The 23132-nt window shown below is 57.4% G+C and overlaps 1 protein-coding gene across 2 annotated transcripts in view; it reads left to right on the top strand.

Annotated features, from left to right (window-relative positions):
• Window positions 1-23132, top strand: part of ABCA2 (ATP binding cassette subfamily A member 2) — a 35455-nt gene that overhangs the window by 4372 nt on the left and 7951 nt on the right. Inside the window, exons 2-35 of one of the 2 annotated variants that reach the window (XM_007427073.4) lie at window positions 5044-5137; window positions 7284-7395; window positions 7892-8058; window positions 8269-8396; window positions 8520-8597; window positions 8942-9127; window positions 9326-9544; window positions 9731-10059; window positions 10156-10315; window positions 10625-10753; window positions 10903-11070; window positions 11601-11697; window positions 12621-12794; window positions 13063-13165; window positions 13446-13560; window positions 14847-15037; window positions 15337-15487; window positions 15718-15922; window positions 16070-16234; window positions 16525-16705; window positions 16815-17027; window positions 17143-17339; window positions 17631-17813; window positions 18119-18303; window positions 18961-19081; window positions 19172-19462; window positions 19636-19848; window positions 20204-20303; window positions 20929-21254; window positions 21533-21746; window positions 21838-21943; window positions 22161-22272; window positions 22515-22575; window positions 22896-23070. In XM_007427073.4, coding sequence (XP_007427135.2) covers window positions 5044-5137; window positions 7284-7395; window positions 7892-8058; window positions 8269-8396; window positions 8520-8597; window positions 8942-9127; window positions 9326-9544; window positions 9731-10059; window positions 10156-10315; window positions 10625-10753; window positions 10903-11070; window positions 11601-11697; window positions 12621-12794; window positions 13063-13165; window positions 13446-13560; window positions 14847-15037; window positions 15337-15487; window positions 15718-15922; window positions 16070-16234; window positions 16525-16705; window positions 16815-17027; window positions 17143-17339; window positions 17631-17813; window positions 18119-18303; window positions 18961-19081; window positions 19172-19462; window positions 19636-19848; window positions 20204-20303; window positions 20929-21254; window positions 21533-21746; window positions 21838-21943; window positions 22161-22272; window positions 22515-22575; window positions 22896-23070 — 5649 coding nt within the window. Of the gene's footprint in view, window positions 1-5043; window positions 5138-7283; window positions 7396-7891; window positions 8059-8268; window positions 8397-8519; window positions 8598-8941; window positions 9128-9325; window positions 9545-9730; window positions 10060-10155; window positions 10316-10624; window positions 10754-10902; window positions 11071-11600; window positions 11698-12620; window positions 12795-13062; window positions 13166-13445; window positions 13561-14846; window positions 15038-15336; window positions 15488-15717; window positions 15923-16069; window positions 16235-16524; window positions 16706-16814; window positions 17028-17142; window positions 17340-17630; window positions 17814-18118; window positions 18304-18960; window positions 19082-19171; window positions 19463-19635; window positions 19849-20203; window positions 20304-20928; window positions 21255-21532; window positions 21747-21837; window positions 21944-22160; window positions 22273-22514; window positions 22576-22895; window positions 23071-23132 lie in introns of those variants that run through there. The other variant, XM_088146797.1, reaches the window with a different exon arrangement.

Below are 23132 nucleotides of genomic sequence, written 5' to 3'. Positions count from 1 at the left end.
ATATGTTGGCTTGTTTACAGAGGCCTTGCAGATCTGAACTTCTGTTAAAGGACATCTGGAGAGGGAAGAAAGGCTTTTAATTCGAGCTTTAATGCCAGCCCACACATGGTTGTGGTCTTTTCACTGTTCTCCCTTTTTTGAAATGGAAATATTTTGTTGGCTTGCTGAAGCTGACCTCCCCGCGCGGACAAAGGGGGATTTGTCCGCCAGGCCGTAAACGCCACCATGGCTCTGAGTTTCTGGGAAGCTTCTCTGGGCTGCAAGAAGCGTCGTCTGCGATGGCTGCCGGACCTTTCTTCGCCCACCTTCCGCCCACCAACCTGCTCTAAGGCTCAGAACAGGGTGGGCAGGTGGGCGGCTCTCCTCATCCTTTGAGCCTCCTGTGCACGAACATTTTGGGAGGGAGAAGAGAGAGAACTCTGGGCCCCCCACCCTATGGCTTCCAGTCTTGGGTTTTGATTGTGTGGTGAAGATAGGAGGAGGTGAAAGGCCCATATAAGGAAAAAGCAGAGTAGAATAACAATTGTTCTCCTTGCAGGTAATGAATAAAGGTGCAGCTAGTTAATTTTAGGCCCTCCACTGGGTGCCTGCTGGGCAACCACCTACCCATTCTTTAGTCAGCTGTGCCACCATACCCATAACTTGAGCTGTGCAGGTTAATTTTCTCCCACCTGTTATTCCCTGCGTTTTAATCTGCTTCTCCATTTCTCTCAAGTTAGTGGGGAGAAAACTAAAAAAGAAGAATGCTGCAATTTAATCTCACTTAAAAGCGAAGCGGCCTTGTGACTGCAGGAATGAGATACAGTTTGCCTGGTGTTGCTTGGATGCAAACCTCACATATTTAGAAACAGGCACCAATTTGTTACAGGATCCTACGCTCTTTTAAAGAAAAACAAACTTTATAATTAACTCTTTGGCTGGACATCCTGTGATGATGAAATCTTTTCAGACACGAACCCTCTTGGCTGGGCTCCTCCAGCTCCTGAGGAGGAAGTAGCCAGGGCTGCTTTGGACCCCTCGCAGCGAGGGTCTCCCTTTCCCGAGGGGCCCAGGACCCTCGTGGTCACACCCCTGACATTTCTCGCAGTTGAAGGCGGGGAGGCTCCTTTTCCGTGGCACGGCAGCTTTTGACGTGTAAGGAGACAAAGGAAAACAACAGAGATAAAGAGGCCTGGATGATGTAAGCTGCCACCTGCACGCGGAGCGTGACTCCCTTTCGGGGTGGACTTTAAACCAGCCATTCTTCCCCTTTGGTTCAGGCATCCTCATCTGGCCAACCATTTCCTCCTCTTGCAGAAGAGAAGGATTCGTCCTGAGCCTCTCCCTCCGCGGGCAGGGACCCCTGCCTCGCTCCGGGAGAGCAGATGGCGCCTGGTGGCGTGGCTCTGCCTGCAGATTCCCATGGGGGCACGGCCAGTGCGTTTGGCAAGGGAATGCCACTGGCCCAGCCCTTCCGCCTGAGAGGCTGGGAGCAGTTCCGGTCAAGGAACCCTTTGGTTTATAAATCCAGAAGAGAAACAGAGAGAGGTTGGCAGAGAGACAGGCCAGATGAATGGCATTTCACCCCTGGCAAGAGCAAGGAAAGGGCATTCAAAGCCCACTTGCACCTGCCTGCCAGTCATTGATGCAAAAGGCGTAAGGACATGCCTGCTGGCCCCGGGGACCCCTCAGATGCCCCTCCAGCAGGATCCTCCGCTTCCCAGGCATCCAGTTAGGCTCTCCTGAGCATCAGGGACCCATTAAGGAACCGCTGTTGGTGGCTTTCTCCCATCCTCTCCCTCTGTGGACTTCTTGTTCTCAGCCCACGTCCACCGCCGAGTTTTGCAAGAACGTGACGCGAGGAGGCCGGTCCCAGCTCCTCGACTGCCCGTCGCTCCCCCTGAGCGAGAGGCGCTCCTTCCCTCTGGCCACTTTCTCCAAGCGGCGCATAATTTCATCACCCGCCGCCGGGTCTTATCTTCTTAGGCTGGCCGCCCAAGCTCCGCTGCCTTTCCTTTCAGGGCAAAGGCTCGCTTCGTAAACATTCCTCGCGAGCAGAGCGCAGCGCGGCCCGGCTGCTGCAGTCGAGAGCCGCTGGCTTTTCCAGAAAGATTTGCCTGAGAAGTGCGTGGGGGACCTTTGTCCCACGTCTGCTTCATCCTTGCGAAAGACGAAACAGAAGAAAACGCCCTGTCCTTAGCCAACCGCAGTAAAAACATTGGGATGTGGAGGGAAGTTCTGAATTCTGCTGTTCTAAAGAAAAGAAAAGGAGCCCCCTTTCTGTCCAGCTCTGCAGGAGTGCCTTTCAGCCCCTGCGCAGGGTCGCTCTTCGTGTTTAGCGGGCCCTGCCCCGGCTCCTTGGGCTGCAGGCCCGGATGCTCAGCGGAGAAGTCCTGGGAGAGGGCAGTGCCTCCTCCCTGGGAGACCCCAAGGCAGGCCTTTCCACCGCTCTTCTGTCCCCACCTTTCTGGGGTGAGCAGGGCTCGGGTTTAGAGTGTTGCGCGTGCGTGTGAGAGAGCAAGCGCCTGCAGTGCCTTTGTAGGGCCTGAACCCAGTTTCTGCAGAGGGGTGATTCACGCGTGGCGTGGTGTCTTAGGGGCAGAACAGTGTGGCTGCTTGCAATGCAAACCCGGATTTGGTTGCTGTGGAAACGCAGCAAAGCGTATCTTCTTCATAAGGCTATTTTATAAAATTTTGCATAGGGATCCGAAAGGGAAGGGGGAGCAAACCGGATCAAGAGGCAAAGAGCTGACGTGATCCGCTTTTCCCCTCCCGTAAGCTGCTAGCTGGGAACCCTTCCTGTCCAAAGAGTCGGTGAAGACCGGGCGTACCTTTTTCTCCTTTCGGTTGCGTGTTAACCAAAGAATTCTCCGTGGCCCTCGGAGTTTTATGGCTTTACAGCCAACATTTAATGCTGCATTTTTGTTCAAGGAAGTCTCTCTGCGAATAAACAGATGAAGACTCCCTTAATTCCAGAGTTACAAAGAAGGAAATAATAAAGTGCGTGAAATGAATACTCTGGCTCTGGGTGCTCCGAAGCAGCCCCGGCTTGCGGGGCTTGGCCTGCTCGTGAGGGACGCCCGCCAGTTGAGTTTCCCTCCATCGGCCTTGAGGGCCAAGAGGGAGCCTTGCGGGCTGCGGGCTGCGGGCAGCGCCACCCCCAGCCCTGCCCTTATCAAATTGGCCAGCTTGAGCGGTGCCAGGCGTGGCTTCCCGCTCTTCAATCTGAGCACGACAGGCGTTTCAGCCGCATTGAGAGGCTCCCCAGCTGGCCTTTGGGGCTTTGCGGGTGCAGAGGGCCCCGGGCCCCTTTGAGGAATGCCCTCCCGCACTTTCAGAAGTAAACACCAGACACGCTTCCGAAATTTAAAGGCAAGACGAGGCGTCCTGTCTCCCGACTCGCTTGGTGCTGCCTGGTAGAAACCGACTAATAAAACAGGGCTCATGTTTCTGGTGACAAAGTGGCAATTGTGAGCTTCCCACCCCCCGCCCTGCGAGTAAACAAGGGAGGAAGGAGCCTTGGGGATTGGGTGACAGCCTAGCCGGAGCAGTGGGGAGATGGCTGCCCTCCCCCGGAGGAAACGTGGCATGGCTTGGCTTGGTCTGGGCGCGAGAGGCTGGTGGAGCCCAGGCCCGAATGCACGGGCCGCCTTTGCCCTCGGCTTTGCCAGTTCCTCTCCAGGCAGAGGAAGGCTTCTGCTGGCCCACGGCGGAAATGTTTTCCCCTTTCGTTTTCCAGAAGAGAATTTAGATCTCCTCCAAGAAATCTCTGGAGAAGATACCAAGGTCCTACCCCCGCCCCGAGGCATGTTTGCACATCCTTCTACGCCCGTGTTTCTCAGCCTTGGAGGCTTTAAGACGGGTGGACTTCAACTCCCAGAATTCCTCAGCCAGCATGCTGTTTGGAGATTCTGGGAGTTGCAGTCCACACATCTTAAAGCCACCAAGGCTGAGAAACGCTGCTCTAAGCAGTGCAGGGATCTTGCACGTGGCTGACTCGTGGCCCAGCTGTAGCCGGACAGGAGCAAACAGAGATTGACGGCTGCCTCAGAGGTGAAGCCGCGACTGTGGCTCTGAAGCCCTCTCAGTTCCTCTCCCGGCTCCCCGTTTCAGAGAGGCTCTTTAAGTCAACAACTCTGGAAGAATCAGCAGGTTATTTTAATCGCGGCCAAGTGCCTCCTGGCACCTTTTACAGATGAAAGCTTAGGAGGAGATAAAAAGTTCCAGTTCTGTTGAGCCTGGAGGAGAGGTGGGAGGTGTGTGGAGCTGTGCTAACGGAGAAGAGCAAACCGAACCGGTCGTTCCGAGGGGAGAGATGGGGGTCCGGGGGGGAGGCGCTTTGGGGCCCTTCAGTCTTGCGCAACAAAGCTTGTCCCTTGTGGGTTTGTACTTTGCATTAGGTAATGTGGCTTTTGTGTTTGATTTAATGTGCTGCGTGAAGCCAGCTAGTTGGGGTTGACTGACCATGGTTTATTGGTTAGTTCAGGGTGTGAACACAGCCAGTTGGGGCAACCCATGATTTAACAGGTCATTTCAGGGCTGCGCATGAAGTTAGTTGCTGGGTTGCTTTGCTCTTCTTTTCTTCCGTAAAGGAGAACAAGGGAGGTAGGATTAGGTAACACACTGAGCCTGGTTATTCAACATCCCCATTTTCACAATTCTTTGAGCGATAAACTGCCTAAACACACTGCGTTTGCACAACAGCTGAAGCTGACATCTTCTGAGCAGAACAAACATGGGAAGAAATCTAGGCCAGTGAGTCAGAAGGTGTAGTTGGCACTCCCAGGTTGCCCTTCTGATCCATTCCCACAACCGTGCTGGCAAAGAGGAAGGTGAGTTGGGTGGTCCAGAGCCCCGCTCAGGTTTTTGGGAGAGCCAGCTTTTCCCCATGCCGGGCAGAGGCCCAGCCTGTTCCTTTGGCACAAAAGCTGCCAGCCCCCGAGCGACGCGTGCGTGTGAGTGATGGAACTGGGCCACCCCCTTCGCCCCCCGTTGCCAGCCGGCTGCCTGGGGATGGTGGGCTCCTTCCCACCCCCCGACTCATCCCAAGCCCTTTCCCCGCAGTGGGTTCTGGCCTTCGAGATCTTCATCCCGCTGGTCCTTTTCTTCATCCTGCTGGGGCTGAGGCAGAAGAAGCCCACCATCGCTGTGAAGGAAGGTAAGCACCTGGCCGCCTGGAGCGAGTCTGGTAAAACTGGTGAGTCTTCCCCAGTTGCCACAGGCAGAAAGTCAACAGGTAAATCCTTTCATGGGCTTTACTAGGGTCCGTGCTGGGGAAACCCAACCAGACATAGCGGCGGGAGGCTTAACCCAGTTAGTTCTGTGCGCTTGAGTTAGCAAGATCTCCTCGCTGACTTCCTGAGCTTCAGACCGAAAGCCTCCCTGCTCCTGACGGGAAACAAGTGAGCCTGGTGCAGAAACTCCTACAGAGGTGCGATGGACCGCCTCCGCCAAAGCAGTTCCTTCAGCCAAAGAACCAGGAAGCCAAGCCAGTCCGCAAGGGCTCTTGCTTCTGGGGCCCAAGGAGAGCCAGGGGCCTCAGGAGCAGGGAAGAGATTGGGTGGATTGGCGTGGGGGGAAAGGTCCGCGTTGCAGCTGCTGTGCCGTAAGGGTTCATCTGAAAGGAGAAAAACTCTGGGAAGATGGAGAGTAATAACTCCTAGTTTAAGCTCCGTTGGCATTAGGAGCAGCCCTTAGGTCCTGGTTGGCTAATGCCCTCTGGCGCAGCACCTGGGGCCCTTTCCTAAATGCAGCCCCGAATGCCCCTCTCCCCTGGCCCACGTGAACCCGCATCGCACTATGTATTGCACAAAGACTGTCCGCTCTCACGTTCGAGGCATTGCCATCACCTGCCCGGTTTGCTTTGGGGTGTGTTTTTCTTTCGTCTCTTAAACGTTTTTTTTCTTCTCTCCCCCCCATTCTTACTTTTCTTTTCTTTTCTTTGCTTTGCTTTTCTTTTCCTTTTCTTTCCCTGACCTACATCTATCTTCTTTTGCGCCTGTGTTTCCTCTAGTCTGTAAGTTGGTTTCCTTGGGGCTGAAGCCAAGCGTTCGGTGGCATGTGACCTTTGGGTGGGCCTAAGGGGTAGAAAGAGGTCTGCGCCTCTCGAAGCCCAGGCCAGCTCCAAACCTCCACCATTTACTTTGCAGCCTTGAGTCACAAAGGCCTCTGGAATCGGCGTGTCTAAAACCTTAGGCGCCACAAAGAGGGTCACTTGCCACCGCTGGGATCCATCTCCCTTCTAGATCCATATGTAGCTTACTCATTTCTCTCCCTTTTGATTCCCCGTCCTGCTTTCCTTCCTGCAGTCGATCAGGGCTGGATCCTTGAATCCTGGGCCGGAGGGCATGACGCCTTAACTCGCCCCTGCCCCTGCCCCTAACTCTTCTCTTCCCGTCTTTTTAACTTGCCCTCTAGGGTGTGACTAACCAGTTGGCCAAAGCTATGCACATTTTGGCCAGGGGCAAAAGGTCACTGGTTTTCTGTGGTGATGGGTCGATCCCTGCAGAATCTCAAATACCTCTGGCACTCGACCACAGCACGATTAATAACATTAGATTCGTGGCTCAGGGCACGCTTATTGAGAAACAAGTAGCTGTTCGGGTAATCAGAATGACCCTTTCATGCAGTGAAATGATTGGACAGAGTCGTGCAGTTTGGGATCTCTGGGGATCCAGGAATTCAGACTGGACATTTAAGGTCCAACTTTATAATATTATTTTTATTTTTAATTATTATTAGATTATTATTAAATTTGTATGCCGCCCATCTCCCCCCAACGAGGTAATGGTTGTAGAAGGGCAACCACCATTAGAGCTCTAAAACAAAATTGTAATTTTGGGGGGGATACAGCAAATTTACCTTGTGTGAATTGGTCTTAAGCTCTGAAACACTGGGGGAAATGTTGTTTTGGCTCCAAATTCCACTTTGTAAGAGGCTTGTACCGCATTGGAGTTCTGCCTTGAAAGAGGCTGTGGGTGCCAGCTTGGCTGTGTGCAAAGAGCCCACCTCTCCATCCTGGTGTCCTCCTGATGTGTTGGACTACAGTACCCATACCCCCTTGCCAAGCGTCATGGGCAATGTAAGGCAGCACATCTGAAGGGCACCCTTAGATTGGAGAAGGCCGATGCTGAGGGGGAATTTGATGGGAAGACCGCTGACCTTTATTCCTCTGGCTTGTGGGAAGGGACTAACAGAACCGATCTGACCTTCGCGCTACTCTCTGAACTGGTTGCGTGTCTCCTTGCACACCCCTGTCCAGTTTCCACCCACCCCTCTCTCTTCTCACGCTCTTCCTTCTCTAGCTTACTACACAGCAGCTCCGCTCACCTCGGCTGGGATTTTGCCCGTCATGCAGTCTCTGTGTCCTGACGGACAGCGCGATGAGTTCGGGTTTTTGCAGTACTCCAATTCCATGTGAGTTCGCACCCTCGCTTCCCAAATCCCCCCTATTTCTGGCATTTTGCAGTGGGAGAGGTGGGCTGGCCGAGGGAAAGGCGGGTTCCTTTGCCAGCCTGGGCACCTAGAGACCGGGGGGGGGGCTCTACAGAACACCGGTTGCCCTTCCAGTTGTGGAGGGTGAGTTTTGGCTGTAGCCATTTGTTGCTGGACGCAGGCTGAAGGGGGCCTGGTGCAGCCCAAAGGGTTGCCCAGTGAACTGATAGCTTGGCTGTAAAGGAGGAAGCAAAAGGGTGGCCAGCGAGAGCCAAGGTCTTTCGTTCCTTCGCTGTTCCTGCGGGTCGTTTTTCTGACAGCCTGGAGAGCCACCGCGGGGCCGGGCCGTGCAGACTTCAGGCTGGCTGGCGGTGGCCTGCTTCCTCCGCCAGCCCCTTGCAAGCTCAGAGGGCGGGAGGAAGCCAGCGCACCTCTCAGGGTGGTTCCCTTTCACACCCTCCGTGGCTGTTTCCTGCAGGGTGACCCAGCTGCTCGAGCGGCTGAACGAGGTGGTGGTGAAGAGCAACCTCTTTGACCCGGATCGCGCCGGGCCCGAGGAGGAGCTGGAGTCTCTCCGGCGCCACCTGGAGTCTCTCGGCAGCAGCGGGCCCAGCGCTGTGGAGACCCACTTCACCTCCCAGGCAGGTGCGTTGGGGCCTCGCCCGCGGGAAGGGCTGGGCCAGGAGGTGGCCCCCGACAGCCGCGGCTCCTTTTCCCAGCCAGCCGCCCAAGGTTGCTGCGTCTGGGGACAAGCCAAGCTGCTCCCTGCTGCCCACGGGTGGGCTCTTTCCCTGGTTGCACTCACTGCCCTGTCTCCCCTGCCCCATTTATCTGCTTCTTCTCTTTCCGTGGCAGCCCCAGGCTTTTCCCTCGACTCCGTCGCCAAGGACAAGCTGGAGCTTCATCGCTTTCTCATGCAGAACCTCTCTTTGTCCAACGAGACGGTGGAGCTCCTCACGGGCTCCAGCATTAACCTGAAAGAGGTTTGTTGGGCAGGGGGAGCAGAGGCAGGGAAAAGGGGATGTCGGTGGCAATCACAGACCTGGAAGGAGACCACCGGCCTTCAAACTGGAGGGGACTAGAATTCACCGCAGTTCCTTCCGTAGGTCTACTGGCTCGTCTTTGGCACGTCTCCCGGCTCGGCTGACAGCCGGGGCCCAGCGGGGAAGCGGCACCACCCGGAGGTGAGTCTTCAGGGAGCCTCGCGTTGCAGGTGGGGGCAAAGGGCGGTGGAGGATGGACAACAGGCCGGCTTGCGGTTGCAGACCTGATGGGAGCCGTGGTGGACTCAGGCTGCGTTCAGGAAAGGGAGAGAGGGACGGATCGTTCCCATGTTGTAAAAAAGCACCATCCGTCTCTAGAAGGCTCCCTTGATAGGTGGGGAATTGCAATGGCCAAGGCAGAGGGATTGTTGGAAGGCGTTTGAAAACACTGAAAAGCAGCGGGAACGGAGCCGGGTAGCCCACGGAGCATCGCCCGGATTCAGAGGGTTTCTGGTTTCTTTCCTCTGCTCTTCCCCCCTCCCCAGAAAAGCTTCCTGGGCAGCTTGAAGATGATGGAAGATGGGCTGGTCCGGCAAGCGTTGCGCCGCCCCCCCAAAGGCCCCCAGCAAAAGGCCATCGTCCGTCTCTTCTCCCAAGCCTTGGGTCTCGCCAGCCCTGCGGCAGAACCCCCTGGCTCCTACAGCCCGCAGACCTTTGTGAAGGACGTGGAGGTGAGGGGGCGAGGGGGAAGCCAGCTCTCCCCATTGGGGGATTGGGGAGGGGGCTGTGCCTCCAGGAAGGGGCTTTCTCCCCTGACCTCCGCAGAGCAGCCCCCGGCTCTTCCCAGCACCGGCCACCTCTGCGACCTCACGGCAGCTCTGCTTGCCTCGCTGCCCAAGGGGCCGCCTGACCATTGTTCCCCCCCGCAGAACATCCTTTTCACCCCCCCTGTGCTGGAGAGCCTGACGTGTCGCCAGAGCCAGGACGAGCTAAGACGCATCCTGATCGTCCCGGACCACCAGCAGCCCCTCCTGCGCGCCTATCGTGCTGCTGTCTGCAACCGGAGCGCCAGCCTGCGGGCCAGCTATTTCAGGCAGTTGGCCATGGAGATGAAGGACCAGCTGGAAGCTCACAAGGTGGTTGAACAGGTGAGGTGGGACGGGGCAAGGGGGGGGAGACTCTTCTGCGGCTGCCCCGGCCCTTGGCTCATCTCAGCATCCGGTGCAGTGCTGGGATGGGCACGTGCTGCCTAGGGACCTGTACCCGGCCGGAGGCTCTGAGAAGGAGAGCTCGTTCAGGGCTGCCGGTTGCAACCTGAGCCTTGGGTCTTGCAGCTGAAGCTGGACGAGGTGAACCACACGGCGGCCCAGAGCCGCCTCCACACCCTGCTGGAGGACTTGATGGAGATGGAGGAGGTGCTGAAGGACGTGGACATACTCTCGGCCCTGGCCAAGCTTCTCCCCAAGGGGGCCTGTGCTGCAAAAGCACCCCCCACCGCTCCCAACAGCACCGGCTCGGCCGGGAACTTCACCTCCGGCACCAATTCCAGCTCGGAGGAGGGCAGGGCCGAGAGCGAGCCGCCGGCCGAGGATCCACAAGGACAGTGCTCCGCGTTCGTGCAGCTCTGGGCCGGCCTGCAGCCCATCCTCTGTGGAAACAACCGGTAAGGGTCCCAGGGTGGCTGGTCAGATGGGAGCGTTGGCTTTGCTTCTGGGCCCGCAGGCGTGCAGGTGACCTTCGGAATCTGTCCCCCGCCTAGGACAATTGAACCCGAGGCGCTTCGGCAGGGGAACATGAGCTCTTTGGGGTTCACCAGCAAAGAGCAGCGCAACCTGGGTCTCCTGGTGCATCTCATGACGAGCAACCCCAAGATCCTGTATGCGCCGGTTGGCACCGAGGTGGATAAAGTCATCTTGAAGGTGGGTGGAGGTCAGGGACAGGTGGCTTTTGCGTTCGAGGTTGCGCTTGGCTGATGGGTCTGTTGATACGTCCCTCCCTCTCCACAGGTGTAACACACACACACATACACAGTGGTGTCTCCACTGTTTTGCACTTGGCCTTTTCAGAGGCACCTGGCTGCCAACTCCAAGAAGAAGCTACCTGAAAAGAATCATAGTTATGTCCCCTCGATTCTTTTAATATCCCACCTGCGAAGTTCCTGGGGTGTCCTTGGGCCTGCGTACGCTTGCCTTGACAGGGCGCTTCTCCCTCCCCTCCCTGTGCTGCAGGCCAACGAGACCTTTGCCTTTGTTGGGAATGTGACGCGCTACGCCCAGGTTTGGCTGAACATCTCTGCCGAGATCCGCGGCTTCTTGGAGGAGGGCAAGCTGCAGCAGTGGGTCAGCTGGCTCCAGCAGGTACGGGGGGCTGCTGCCAGCTTGGCCTCCCTGCCCACCCTGGGCAGCAGTGAAGTGGGCAGAGCAGGGGCCTGGCAAGAGAGCCCCCTTATGCCAACCAGCCCAGCTGAAGCCAGAGCTTCACTCTCAGCTCTGTTTGGCCCCTGCAGATGGCGGCTGACCTTCACAGGCACCCTGAGATCCTGAACGTCTCAGACAGCATCCTGTTCCACAACTTCATGGAGAGTAATTTCTCTTTGTCCAACACCAGCACGCTCCTGCAGCAGCTGGACACGATCGACAACGCTGCCTGCGGCTGGATCCAGTTCATGTCCAAGGTGGGTCTCTCAGCCGGAAAAGCTGAGGGTCCAGCTGGGTTCCTACTTGGATGGGAGACAACGAGGAGGCCCCAGGGTTGGAGTTAGACTGGGAAGTCAAAAAGGAGGTGCCAGAAGAGGGCACGGCAAGACTTTTTTCAATATGTAAAGATTTAAAATATATCTTTGTATGGTGCAATTCTATAAAAAGTCATGATTTAAAACAGGAAGAAAGTATTTAAGGCTTGTATTTTAAAAAATGCAAACTCCCAGAATATGCTTTTGCTGTAGAAATTGAGCATAGGAGCTGGCAGAGGTTGGTTTTCTATGTGTCTCCATTCTCTCGTTGGCCTTGCTTTCTTTGTCTCCAGATGGCAGGGACTTTCTGCCGCCCCTGGCTTGGGTTCCTCGGCTCGTGCCTCTAGAACTGGGGCTCTCACATGGCAGGATCCCCGTTGGGTGATTCTCTGAGGGAAAACTAATTCTTGGGGACCGAAGCCATTCCCAAGCTTATGGTCTCTGCGCCTCAAAGGAATCCCATTGTCCCCTAGGTCAGCGTGGACATCTTCAAGGGCTTTCCGGACGAGGAGAGCATCGTGAACTACACCCTGAACCAAGCCTACCACGACAATGTCACCGTCTTTGCCAGTACGGTCCTTCCTTGCCTCTCACCTTCCTCCCTTGCAGCTCGTTCACCCGAGTAGCAGAACCGCCAGTTCGAGCGCTGGCACTTCTGGGCCAGGACTGGCCTCGCTGTAGCAAAGGGGGAATAGTTTCTAGATGCACCCTTCAGATATTTTGGACTACAACTCCCATTATCCCCAGGATGTCTTGTCCTGGTTGAAGAGGAACGGTGGAGCCAAGGGCTTCAGCACTTTGGACAGCTCCAAACTGATTTATTCCATGTATTGATTTGCTGGTTCCAGAACGTTGTATCTCAGAGTTCCCTCTGTGTCTAAGGGTAATAGGCAGAGAGATAGAAATATGGATTTACGTGTGTATTTATTTTAGAGGACACCCGACTCCAGGTGGCTTACATGATATATAAAAATCCACCCTGGAGCTTCAGCATCCTGTAATCTTTCCAAAGCCTCTCCAGACATTCTGAAATGTCAGCTGTTTTTCTTGCTTCTTTCTCTCGCTCGGTTCCCTCCAGACTGTGGGCCTCACCAGGGAATTGGAGCACCTGCGTGGGGGTGGTTGGTGCCTTGGGAGAAGTTGACTTCTGGGGCTCCCACTTGAGGAGCATTGTCATGTCAGAACGTCAGGCTGACCTTTGAAGTCAGGAGGGCTAGAAGCTTTGAGCAAATCAAAACTGAGGGTCTGTAGAGGCGGTTCTCGTGCAGCAAATAATAAACCCACCAGTTCCACGCAGGACTTAATCGCGAAAAATTCCCTTGCCCCAAGTCCCTACTTCACAAGGCAGGGGAAACAAGACAGCGGAGTAGATGGCCTCTTGGTTGGATCCAACGTCCCAGGTCAACGCGTGGCCTGCTTGGGGACAGACCCAGCGTCCTTGTGCTTCTTCCACACCCCTTATGGAGTATTTTCTTTTGTCTTCTCCCCCAAAGGTGTGATCTTCCAAACCAACAAGGATGGCAGCCTCCCACCTCACGTCATGTACAAGATCCGCCAAAATTCCAGCTTCACGGAGAAGACCAACGAGATCCGCCGGGCATATTGGAGGCCTGGACCAAACACCGGGGGCCGTTTCTACTTCCTTTATGGCTTTGTCTGGATCCAAGGTGAACACACCTGTTTTTTTCGGTGCCTGTTAGAAAGATTGGCTAAATATATGCTCCATTTTACTATCCTAATGTCTGTGAAGTTGTGTCCTTTGACTGTAGGTTAATTAATCCATGCTTCAGTAACACTTCCTGACCCTTTATTTCATTATTCATGCACTGAAGAGGCAAGTCACCTCTTGAGGCCAATTTGGATACCTTCACAGCAGCAGAAATCAGTACAATGAGAAATATGAGCATAAATAGAAGTGCTTTTCTCCTTCCAAAGACATGATGGAGCGCGCCATTATCAACACCTTTGTCGGCCGCGATGTGGTCGAGCCTGGCAATTACGTGCAGATGTTTCCGTACCCCTGTTACACCCGTGATGAGTGAGTCCTGTTCTGCATAAGACGTCCTGGGATGTGGTGCTTCCTTGGACAATAGTGGGGAGGGCATCTTCTCTGAAAGCCTGTCTTAACCCCCCTCCCATTTTGGGGGGTAAACCCTGCCAAGGAAAGGGCAGTGTTGTGCTCTGGAGGGGAACGGGAGCTGCTGTTGACATGGCCGCTGCCTCGCTAGAGCAATCTTCTTCGTGGCCCATCTCATCCTGAGGTTGACTGGGGGTGGTTCCTGGGCTGTGGACGATGCTCCCCATTTCCTTTCCTCCAGTTTCCTGTTTGTGATTGAGCACATGATGCCTCTGTGCATGGTCATCTCCTGGGTGTACTCGGTCGCCATGATGATCCAGCATATTGTTGCAGAGAAGGAGCACCACCTGAAAGAGGTAAGGCCGCAGGGCGGTTTGGGCGGGAGGCAGAGCCTGCGGCCTGCGCTGCTTCCCAGGTAAGGAGGAAAGGAAAGAGATCTGGGTGCGGTCCGAGGAAGCGGAAGGCTCTCCTGAAAGGCCGGTGGTTCGTTCGATGCTGCAGTGGGGGCCAGCCGGGCTGATGAGAGGAAGCGGGGTGGCTATTTCAGAGTCGGGGGCGCTCGTGGAAACGGCCAGCCCCCAGGGAGCCACGCCCTGGCCCCGAAAGGGAGGCCCCAGGGCAGGCGCCCTGCAGACTCTCAGGGTACAGATAGCAGCGCAGTGAACCACCCTCTCGAACTGGGGCTGGAAGTGCCCTGAGAGGGGGGCCCTCTAGCTGGCTGGTTTCCGACTTTTAAGCCGGGGCACTTTCCAAGCCTGAGTTATCCCTTCCGTGCCACGTCCCTGCAGCACCCCTTCGCTTGCCTCCAGTGCCAGGAGCCCCTTCCCCTTCCGTCGCTGGCCTGGTCGTGTCCCTTTGGTCGCCCTGTTTAATGAGAGCGTGATGAAGTGCCAGGGCGGCGAGCCAGCAAGGGAGCCCGCCTTCAGGCTGGTGGCTGCACCCCTGCCAAGGAAGAGGAGAGTTGGCAGAGGTGCCAGTTGCAAGGAGAGATTCCGTCCAGGTGGGCAGGCGGGCAGGGAGAGGTCCTTGCAAGAAGATCTCCTGTCCACAGTGATTTTGGCTTGAAAAGAAGGCTAAAGTTCCCATCAACCTGCTTGGTGATGACCTGAGTGCCAAGGGCTTGTCAAGTCTAAAGAGAGAAATTCAGAACTGGAGCAATTCATGAGAGCATTGGCCCTTAAAAGGGCAAATAGACACGTATCAGGGTCCTGTATGCAAATCCCTGCCATGGTTTCCAATTGTGGGTTAGGGGAGAGCCTTCCTTTGCTCCTTCTCAAGAAGTAGTTCCCTCCCCCTTTCTGCCAAAAAAGAAAGTTAAGATTTTGTTTTAAACTGAAGGTTTGAGTAGAGGGGGGAAGGCAAGGGCTGTGAGTCTCGGAGATGCTGTCAGAGCTCCTGAGAAATGTTCACACAGCATTCAAGCTGGTCTTTCCAAAGGCTAGACAGCTTTGGGCACGAGGCGAGAAGGCACGGCAGGCTGGAGCGGCCAGGTAAGGTGGGAGTCTGACACGCCTTGGATGGGGGCTGCCTGGCGGATGCTGTGATGCCGGCCGTGCAACACAGGTCTCTCTGGCTGACGCGGTGCCCTGTGGGGAGCACCGGATGGGGCAACGGGGCTGATCCCGGTGCCTGTGCCTTGCAGGTGATGAAGATGATGGGGCTGAATAACGCGGTCCACTGGGTAGCATGGTTCATCACAGGCTTCGTCCAGCTGTCCATCTCGGTCACAGCGCTGACCGCCATTCTCAAGTACGGGAAGGTCCTTATGCACAGCGACGTGGTCATCATCTGGCTCTTCCTGGCCATCTACGCTGTGGCCACCATCATGTTCTGGTGGGTGCAAGGAGGAGGGAAGGGCAGCAAAGACCGAGCCTGGCGGGATGACCTGGCCGGCCGTCACTTTTGGCCTTCGCATTGAGGACATGGGCCGTGCTCCTCTGGCTTCCGTTGTGGACCTTTGCAGAAGTCGGAGACGTGGTCTCCCGCCTCCCAGGGCACCGCCCTGCTGAGCAGAACGTGCAGCTCCCTCAACCCAGCCCCCCGGCTGAGGGTGATGGGTTGGGGAAGCCTGCTTAGCTGAACCTGTTTCCCCCCTTCGCAGCAGGGTGACCTCAGTCCCCCTTTTCCCGCAGCTTCCTGGTCTCCGTGCTCTATTCCAAGGCCAAGCTGGCCTCGGCGTGTGGCGGGATCATCTACTTCCTCAGCTACGTCCCCTACATGTATGTCGCCATCCGGGAGGAAGTGGCCCACGACAAGATCACCGCCTTTGAGAAGTGCATTGCCGTGAGTCCCCGGGGGAGAGGCGGGTTTCCTTGTGGTGGGGGTGGCAGCAGAAGCCTCTGAGGCGGATCCGGTCCCCTTTTCCTGCTGCAGCCGAGCAGAGCCCCTGGGGCTGTGCTGCCCTCGGTGGGGCATAGGACTTGCACGGGAGGGGCAAGACTGAGGCGCCTCCAGATGTTTCCTAGCCCCTTCTAGGAGGAGTTTTTCATTCTTGCCCCCCCATTTCTCCCCAGTCCCTGATGTCCACCACGGCCTTTGGGCTGGGCTCCAAGTACTTTGCCCTCTACGAAGTGGCGGGCGTGGGCATCCAGTGGCACACCTTCAGCCAGTCCCCTGTGGAGGGGGATGACTTCAACCTTCTCCTTTCCATGATGATGTTGATCATCGATGCCGTGGTCTACGGGGTGCTGACGTGGTATATCGAAGCCGTGCACCCAGGTATGGGGCTTTGGGGAGCTCGGGGGTCTTGCTCACTTTCTCTGCCCCCTGCCAGCTCCAGCTGTCACTCTGGCAGGTGGGGAGGGTTGAGATCCTCCAGCAATGGTTCTTGGCCCACTGCTGTGCCAACTTGTGTTTCTTTCCCAGGAACGTACGGGCTGCCCCGGCCTTGGTACTTTCCGCTGCAGAAGTCCTATTGGCTGGGAAATGGGCGCACCGAGGCCTGGGACTGGTCATGGCCCTGGTCCCAGATGACCCACCTAAGTGTCACAGAGGAGGACCAAGCATGTGCCATGGAGAACAGAAGGATGGGTAAGAACAGTGGTGGAAGCAGACCCAACATGGGGCATGTTCGGCATCGCGTAGAGAGCTACCATTCATTTGCATTAGAGAAGCGGAAGAGAATTGCCCCTTGGTGCCCTCCCCACACCAAACGCCTTCTGGTGCGTGGAAGCCTCGAGAAGCGCCAGGCACCCCTATGCCCGCAGCGCGTGTGATGACCTGGCCAGGGTGCAGAGATGGTCTGGAAAGACCGTGCTTTCTGGCGGGAGGCCTAACGGATGGGCCCTCTCTGTCCTGTGCTCTTTGTTGGCACGCTGCAGAGGAGAGCCGGGGCATCGAGGAGGAGCCCACCCACCTGCCCCTGGTGGTCTGCGTGGACAAACTGACCAAGATCTACAAGACCGACCAAAAGCTGGCTCTGGACAAGCTGAGCCTCAACCTTTACGAGAACCAGGTGGTGTCCTTTCTGGGTCACAACGGCGCCGGCAAGACGACCACCATGTGAGTGTGTCAGCTGGAAAGCGGGGAGAAGCCCCCTTCCATGGTTGGCAGTGGGAGGCAGGGAGCGGGGGCTCCGTGTCACCATATCCCCTCCTGCCTCCCCACTCAGGTCCATCCTGACAGGCCTTTTCCCCCCAACCTCTGGCTCCGCCACCATTTACGGCCACGACATCCGGACGGAAATGGACGAGATCCGGAAGAACCTGGGCATGTGCCCTCAGCACAACGTCCTCTTTGACAAGCTGACCGTGGAGGAGCATCTCTGGTTCTACTCGCAGCTGAAGGGCACCGCAGAAGAGGAGATCTGCAAGGAGATGGCCAAGTAGGAGCCTCCCGCAGCACCTGTGCGCCCCGGCTGGGCGAGTCTTCCCGGAAGGGCTCCCCAAATGGAGTGAGTCCCTGGGAAGACGGAGCCCGCCTTGCTCTTGTCCCCACAGGATGATCGAGGACCTGGAGCTGACCCACAAGTGCCACTTCCTGGTGCAGATGCTCTCTGGAGGGATGAAGAGGAAGCTCTCGGTCGCCATTGCCTTCGTGGGGGGCTCGCGGGCCGTCATCCTGGACGAACCCACTGCTGGCGTTGACCCCTATGCCCGCCGAGCTATCTGGGACCTCATCCTCAAGTATAAACAAGGTGAGCCTGCCAGGCCCCAAAGACGCCGGCCTGGGCCTGCTTCTTCGGCACCTGTGCAGCTTGGCCCCTTGGCCTGAGTTATGGGGAGGCCCCGGGCCCCGAGCCTCTTTTTCTGGATTCTCTCTGCGGTGCAGTTGGGGGGCCAGAGAGTTTGGGGAGCCCCCTTGGAGCACCAAGCAGTGCTGCTTGGTCTGCCTGGTGCCGGTGGGTCTCCATTCTCCTTCCACCTTTATGGGCTCTTGGGGGGTCTTCCTGCTCCATGTGGCCCCTGCGCCTCTTCTGCCACCCCAGGAAGGACCATCCTCCTCTCGACGCACCACATGGATGAGGCTGACCTCCTGGGGGACCGAATTGCCATCATCTCCCATGGGAAACTGAAATGCTGTGGCTCGCCGCTCTTCCTGAAAAGCACGTACGGGGACGGGTACAAGCTGACAGTGGTCAAGAAGCAGTCGGACTCCCGGACCAACACGGGTCAGTGGCCCCGCCAGCCCTCCTGCGTCTGAATCATCACCCTTTTAGCTGGAGCAACGGTGACTCCGGCTTTTTTGCAGGCAGGAAGTCCTCTTGCCTCCTTGGCCTTTGGTACTTAGGTAGACTTCCCCTGAACAGGGAGGTTCACCTTTGCAGCCCCATGGCTTTCCTTTGCCTGTTCTGCAGCTGTTACGGCAGCTGCATAATGGTTAAAGTTGCGAGTTAGGTGAAAAAGCATCTTCTTTCCCTTCCGTGGCAACCGCTGGGCAGATTGGTCTGGCTAACGCTCTCCTTCCCTCCGTCAGAGGCCGGGCTCCCCTGGAGCCCCCCTTGCCCCTCCGCCGTCAGCCCGTGCTCCGAAGAGCGAGTCACCCAGTTCATCAAGAAGCACGTGGCTTCCTGCATCCTCATCTCCAACACCAACACGGAGCTCTCCTACATCCTGCCCAGCGAGGCCGTCAAGAAGGGCTGCTTTGAACGGCTGTTCCAGGCAGGTGCAGAGATCCCACGCGGGTGCAGAAGCCAGAGCAATGGCAGCGCGGGAGAGGCAGGAGAAAGCTGGGAGGGCTTGCTTTTAACTGGCGGGCTTCTTCCTTCCCGGGGGGTAGAAACACAGAAGAGAGGCTTGTGACCTCTGGGACTCTGTGTCCTTCACCACAAGCTAGTCCTCTTGAAAGGGGGTCCTTGCAACCCAGATACCCCCTGTCAGTCTCAGTGGGACTCGCGAGCAATGCAAATCTCGCAGTGGATCCCCGGAAGAGTCTAGGGAGGGTCCCGTTGTTGCCACGGACCGAACTGATAACAGCCTCCCCCCGTGGTTGCAAGGGGTAGGCTACCCCTGAGCCTGGAAGCTCAGGGCTGGTAGCCACTGATAGCCTTCCCTACCTCTGTGAATTGGTGAAACCAGTTTAAAGCAGTGAACGTGCAGGCTTCTTCGGGAAGGGAACAAGCCACTTCCTTTCGCCCTACTCTGAAACGGTAGTTGCTTGACTGAGGCCTGGGCATGGAAACATTTACAGCGAGATAGTATGCACAAGAGGGTTGCTTTGGGCTGCCCCCAAGTGCACGCAAGGAGCAGACCCCCCATGCGAACGAGCTTCGGTTGGGCTTCCGCCCATCCCTGATTTCCTCCCGCTCTGTTTGGCAGCACCTGGAGCACAGCTTGGATGAACTGGACCTCACCAGCTTTGGTCTGATGGACACCACCCTCGAGGAGGTCTTCCTCAAGGTCTCAGAAGAAGATCAGTCCCTCGAGAACAGCGATGCTGGTAAACCGGAGGAGGGGACAGAAGCTCCCCGCCAGCGGGGGTTTCCTGGGGCACCCGGGCAGCCTTCCTCACTTCTGCCCACCCTTGCAGACATGAAGGAGTCCAAGAAAGACACTTTTGCACTGCCCAGTCCCTGCCTCGGCCCCAAGCCCGAAGCCAATGGCCAGCCCGCCCTGAGGTCAGAAAGGCCGACGAACCCAGAGGGCAATCTGGGGAACCTCCTAGCCTGCTCAGACCTGGCTCAGTCACGGGCGTCACTGCAGTCATCCTCCTCGGCCGGCTCCATACGCGGCGAGGAAGGCGGGCCTTACTCGGAGTTCTATGGGGAATACTCCCCCTTGCCCGAAAACCCACAGGACCCCGATAACAGCAGTCTGCAAGGTTCGTAGCCTGCGGAAAGTCTTGTGTGGGCGGGGAGGGCTGTGGGAGGGAAGCAGTCATTCGGAATGGGGGAGGGAGGGGGGAGGGGGGAGGGAGGGAAAGGCCGCCTGGTTCCTCCCTCCCTCCTCCCTCCTTCCATCGCTTCTCCTCTTCCTCCTTCCCCGACCCCGCAGACCAAGACGCTGATCCGGAGGAGGCAGCCCTGGCCGGGCAAGGCAGCTGCAAGCTGGAGGGCTCTTGGCTGAAGCTGCGCCAGTTTCACGGGCTGATCGTCAAGCGCTTCCATTGTGCCAAGCGCAACAGCAAGGCGCTCTTCTCCCAGATCCTGCTGCCGGCCTTCTTCGTCTGCGTCGCCATGACGGTGGCCCTCTCTGTCCCAGAAATAGGTATGGGGGATGCCCTGCCCTGCCCTGCCTGTCCACAGCGAGGAAGGCTGGCCGCTGGGGGGGCAGGAGCCCTCCTCCCCCTGCCCCCCAATGGGGCCCAAGGCTTACCCTCCGGAGGGCTCCTCTGTTGAATGAGAGCCAGAGGGGCGTTTCTGCGGAGGATGCTGAGCGTCCTCCCAGTGGCTGGACGTTTGGCTTTGGGTTTAGGGCTTCTGGGCTGAATGCTGGATTTTAAAGGGTGTTTAGGGATGGGGCAGGCAACTCCTGCTCTCCTGGGCCCTCTTTTCTGCTGCCAGAATGGGGAGTGTCCCTCTGCGGCCAGTGCAGTGGTTATGGCCTCCCTCTTGCTCTGCAGGTGACCTGCCTCCCCTCATCCTTTCGCCGTCTCAGTATCACAATTACACCCAGCCCAGAGGCAACTTCATTCCGTACGCCAACGAGGAACGTGGCTACCAGTAAGAGATGGGCACCTTTTGCACTCTCCCCACCCTGCCCCCCATGCACTGGCCGGGATCTGGTCCAGAGGGGCTCTCAGACCTGGACGGCTGGGCTGTGTAGGAAGGAGAACGTTTCCCCTTTCAGGGTAGAGAAGATCTGCCTCAGTGGCCATTCCTTAGAGGGGAATCCTCCAGGGTTTGGTTGGAACAGATGTCTGCTTTTCTCCTCCATCGTGAGAAAGTTCACCAGGGGCACACTGCATAAATCAGTGTTTCCCAGTCTGTGGCATTCAACGCCCATCATTCCCAGCCACACAGCCATCATCAGGGTCCCTGAGAGTCCCTAATTCATGCATGTGTAGGGAACTTAGCAGGCAGAGATGTTCCCCCAGTTGTGAGCAGGGCTGTAAACATAGCCGGCTGTTCAAAAGCCAGGGAAACCGTTGGCTCATGGGGCAACAGAGCTCAAGGCTTGATAAATACAATGGAACAGCCAGCTGCAGAGGCAGTAGATCTGCTCATGGATAATGGGACGGGCGAGTAAAGACAGACTCCTGAACTCTGCTTGGGGCGGGTCAGGGACAGGAAAGCGGGGGCTGAAAGATCCTCCTCCTCCTCCTCCTCCTCCTCCTCCTCCTTTTAGCAAGCCATCACCAGACGCCAGCCCCCAGCAGCTGGTGAGCACCTTCTACCTGCCCTCCGGCATCGGGGCCACCTGTGTCCTCAAGTCGTCCTTCAACAGCACGTTGGACCAGCAGGTTCAGTCCCTGAACCTCAACAGCAACGAGTCCAAGATGTTGGCTGCCAAGTACTTTGATGCCATGTGCCTGGACTCCTTCACCCAGGGCCTGCCCCTCTCCAACTTCGTGCCTCCCCCTCCATCCCCAGCCCCCTCCGACTACCCCTTCTCCCTGGATGAGGACTTGCTGCAGGCCTGGAATTTCACCACCTTCCCACCCACCGTTAAAGGTACGGGCTGGACTCGGCTGGAGGCTGGGCTGGAAGAGCAGAGGCTGACTCAGAAAAGGGCGCTTTGGGGTTTGGTGCAAGCCTGCGTGTCTTGCTGATTGGAAGAGGGGCCCTGAGGACGGGCTCTGGGACCCCCAGTGTGCTTGGAAGGCCGGATTGCTACAGAGTTGTCCGGACTCTCTTCCGCTCTTTAAACTGCTTTTCTGTGCGCAGCAACGGAGCCCTGAGTTCCCTCCAGCGGTGGGTGACACCCCGGTGTTGGCTTTTCTCCCCACCAGAGACGGTCACCTCCACCCCATCCCAGCCCAGTATCATCCACGAACCCATCAAATGTACCTGCTCCATGCAGGGCACCGGCTTCTCCTGCCCCAGCGGGGTGGGGGGGCATCCCCCCCAGATGAAGGTGGTGACGGGGGACATACTGGTGGACATCACAGGGCGCAACGTCTCAGAGTATCTGCTCTATACATCAGACCGCTTTCGGCTGCACAGGTGTGTGTGCGTGCATGGTGGGGGAGGCGGCCCGCCAGGAGGAGTTCGGGCAGGTCCCCGTAGAGCAAACGGTGCTCCCTTCCTGTCCCAGGTATGGCGCCATGTCCTTTGGCAACATCCAGAAGTCCATCCCAGCCTCTTTTGGGACCACGGCGCCCCCGATGGTCCGGAAAATTGCTGTCCGCAGCACCGCCCAGGTAGGGGCTCTGTTTACGTCTACCTGTGGCGGGCAGAACAGAAGCGCCAACCGGCTGGGCTTGAATGGGAGTTCATGTCCCAGTTTGACAGCGGAGTTCATCAGCTGCCAGGGGCTGATCGCCCTCTTCTGTGCCCGCTGCCCTCCTCAAGCCAAGCCCTCTGTTGGCGAGAGAACAGCCGGGTGCAAACGCTCCCCTCCCTGCACGTCCTTCCTAGGTGTACTACAACAACAAAGGTTACCACAGCATGCCCACCTACCTCAACGCCCTCAACAATGCAATCCTCCGCGCCAACCTGCCCAGTAGCCGGGGCAACCGTGCAGCCTATGGTGAGCAGGAAGGGCGGAAGGGTCTCCAGATGCCGGGGAGAATTGGGGCTGTGGCACTAAATTAGGCGGCTCTGCCTGTGCGCGTTCGCATCTGCTGCTCAAGCCGCGTTGGGCGGTCCAAGAGAGGAGGAGGCCGAGTTACCAGAAAGGGAATTGGGGAGGGGGAGGAGGTGGGCATCGGTGGGCCCGGCGGAGGAGCCCCTCCCGAGGCAGTCATGCCAGGCCCTCTCTCTGCCCTCCAGGCATCACCCTGACCAACCATCCCATGAACAAGACCAGCGCCAGCCTTTCTCTGGATTACCTGTAGGTATCCCTTTCCTCGGTCTCTTTCTTTTTCAGTCGTTTAAGGGAATGTGGTGGTTTCAGTCCGCCCTACTTCTCAGCGCAATTTCATCATGACTTGGGGGCAGCTTGGGGTGTTAGGTTTTACTTCTGTCCCACCTCCCCACTGAAGCCCCTCCCAGAGCAAAGGCTCGAGGGAGCCCCGTGGCCCAGAGCACCCACGGGGCTCAGCAGGAGGACCCTCGTCCAGGCCCCGGGGCAAACAGGGCCGGCTCCTGCAGACCAAGGGGAGCAGGGCCATGGAGCAGAGGGGCCGCGCCAACTTCTTCTCCTCTGCTCAGCCTCCAGGGCACTGACGTGGTCATCGCCATCTTCATTATCGTGGCCATGTCCTTCGTGCCGGCCAGCTTCGTTGTCTTCCTGGTGGCCGAGAAGTCCACCAAAGCCAAACACCTCCAGTTTGTCAGCGGCTGCGACCCCGTCATCTACTGGCTGGCCAACTACGTCTGGGACATGGTAGGCTGGGGAGGGGGCGGCTGTTTGCCCGTGTGGGCTGGCTGGGACCCTCCGGTGGCACG

This window comes from Python bivittatus, unplaced genomic scaffold (assembly GCF_059951505.1).
Source record: "Python bivittatus isolate LINGU-HERP-01145 unplaced genomic scaffold, Pbiv_v1 ctg000160_np1212, whole genome shotgun sequence".
NCBI lineage: Eukaryota > Metazoa > Chordata > Lepidosauria > Squamata > Pythonidae > Python > Python bivittatus.
Note: the sequence above shows the minus strand (reverse complement) of the source record. Positions and strands in the feature narration are given on the sequence as shown.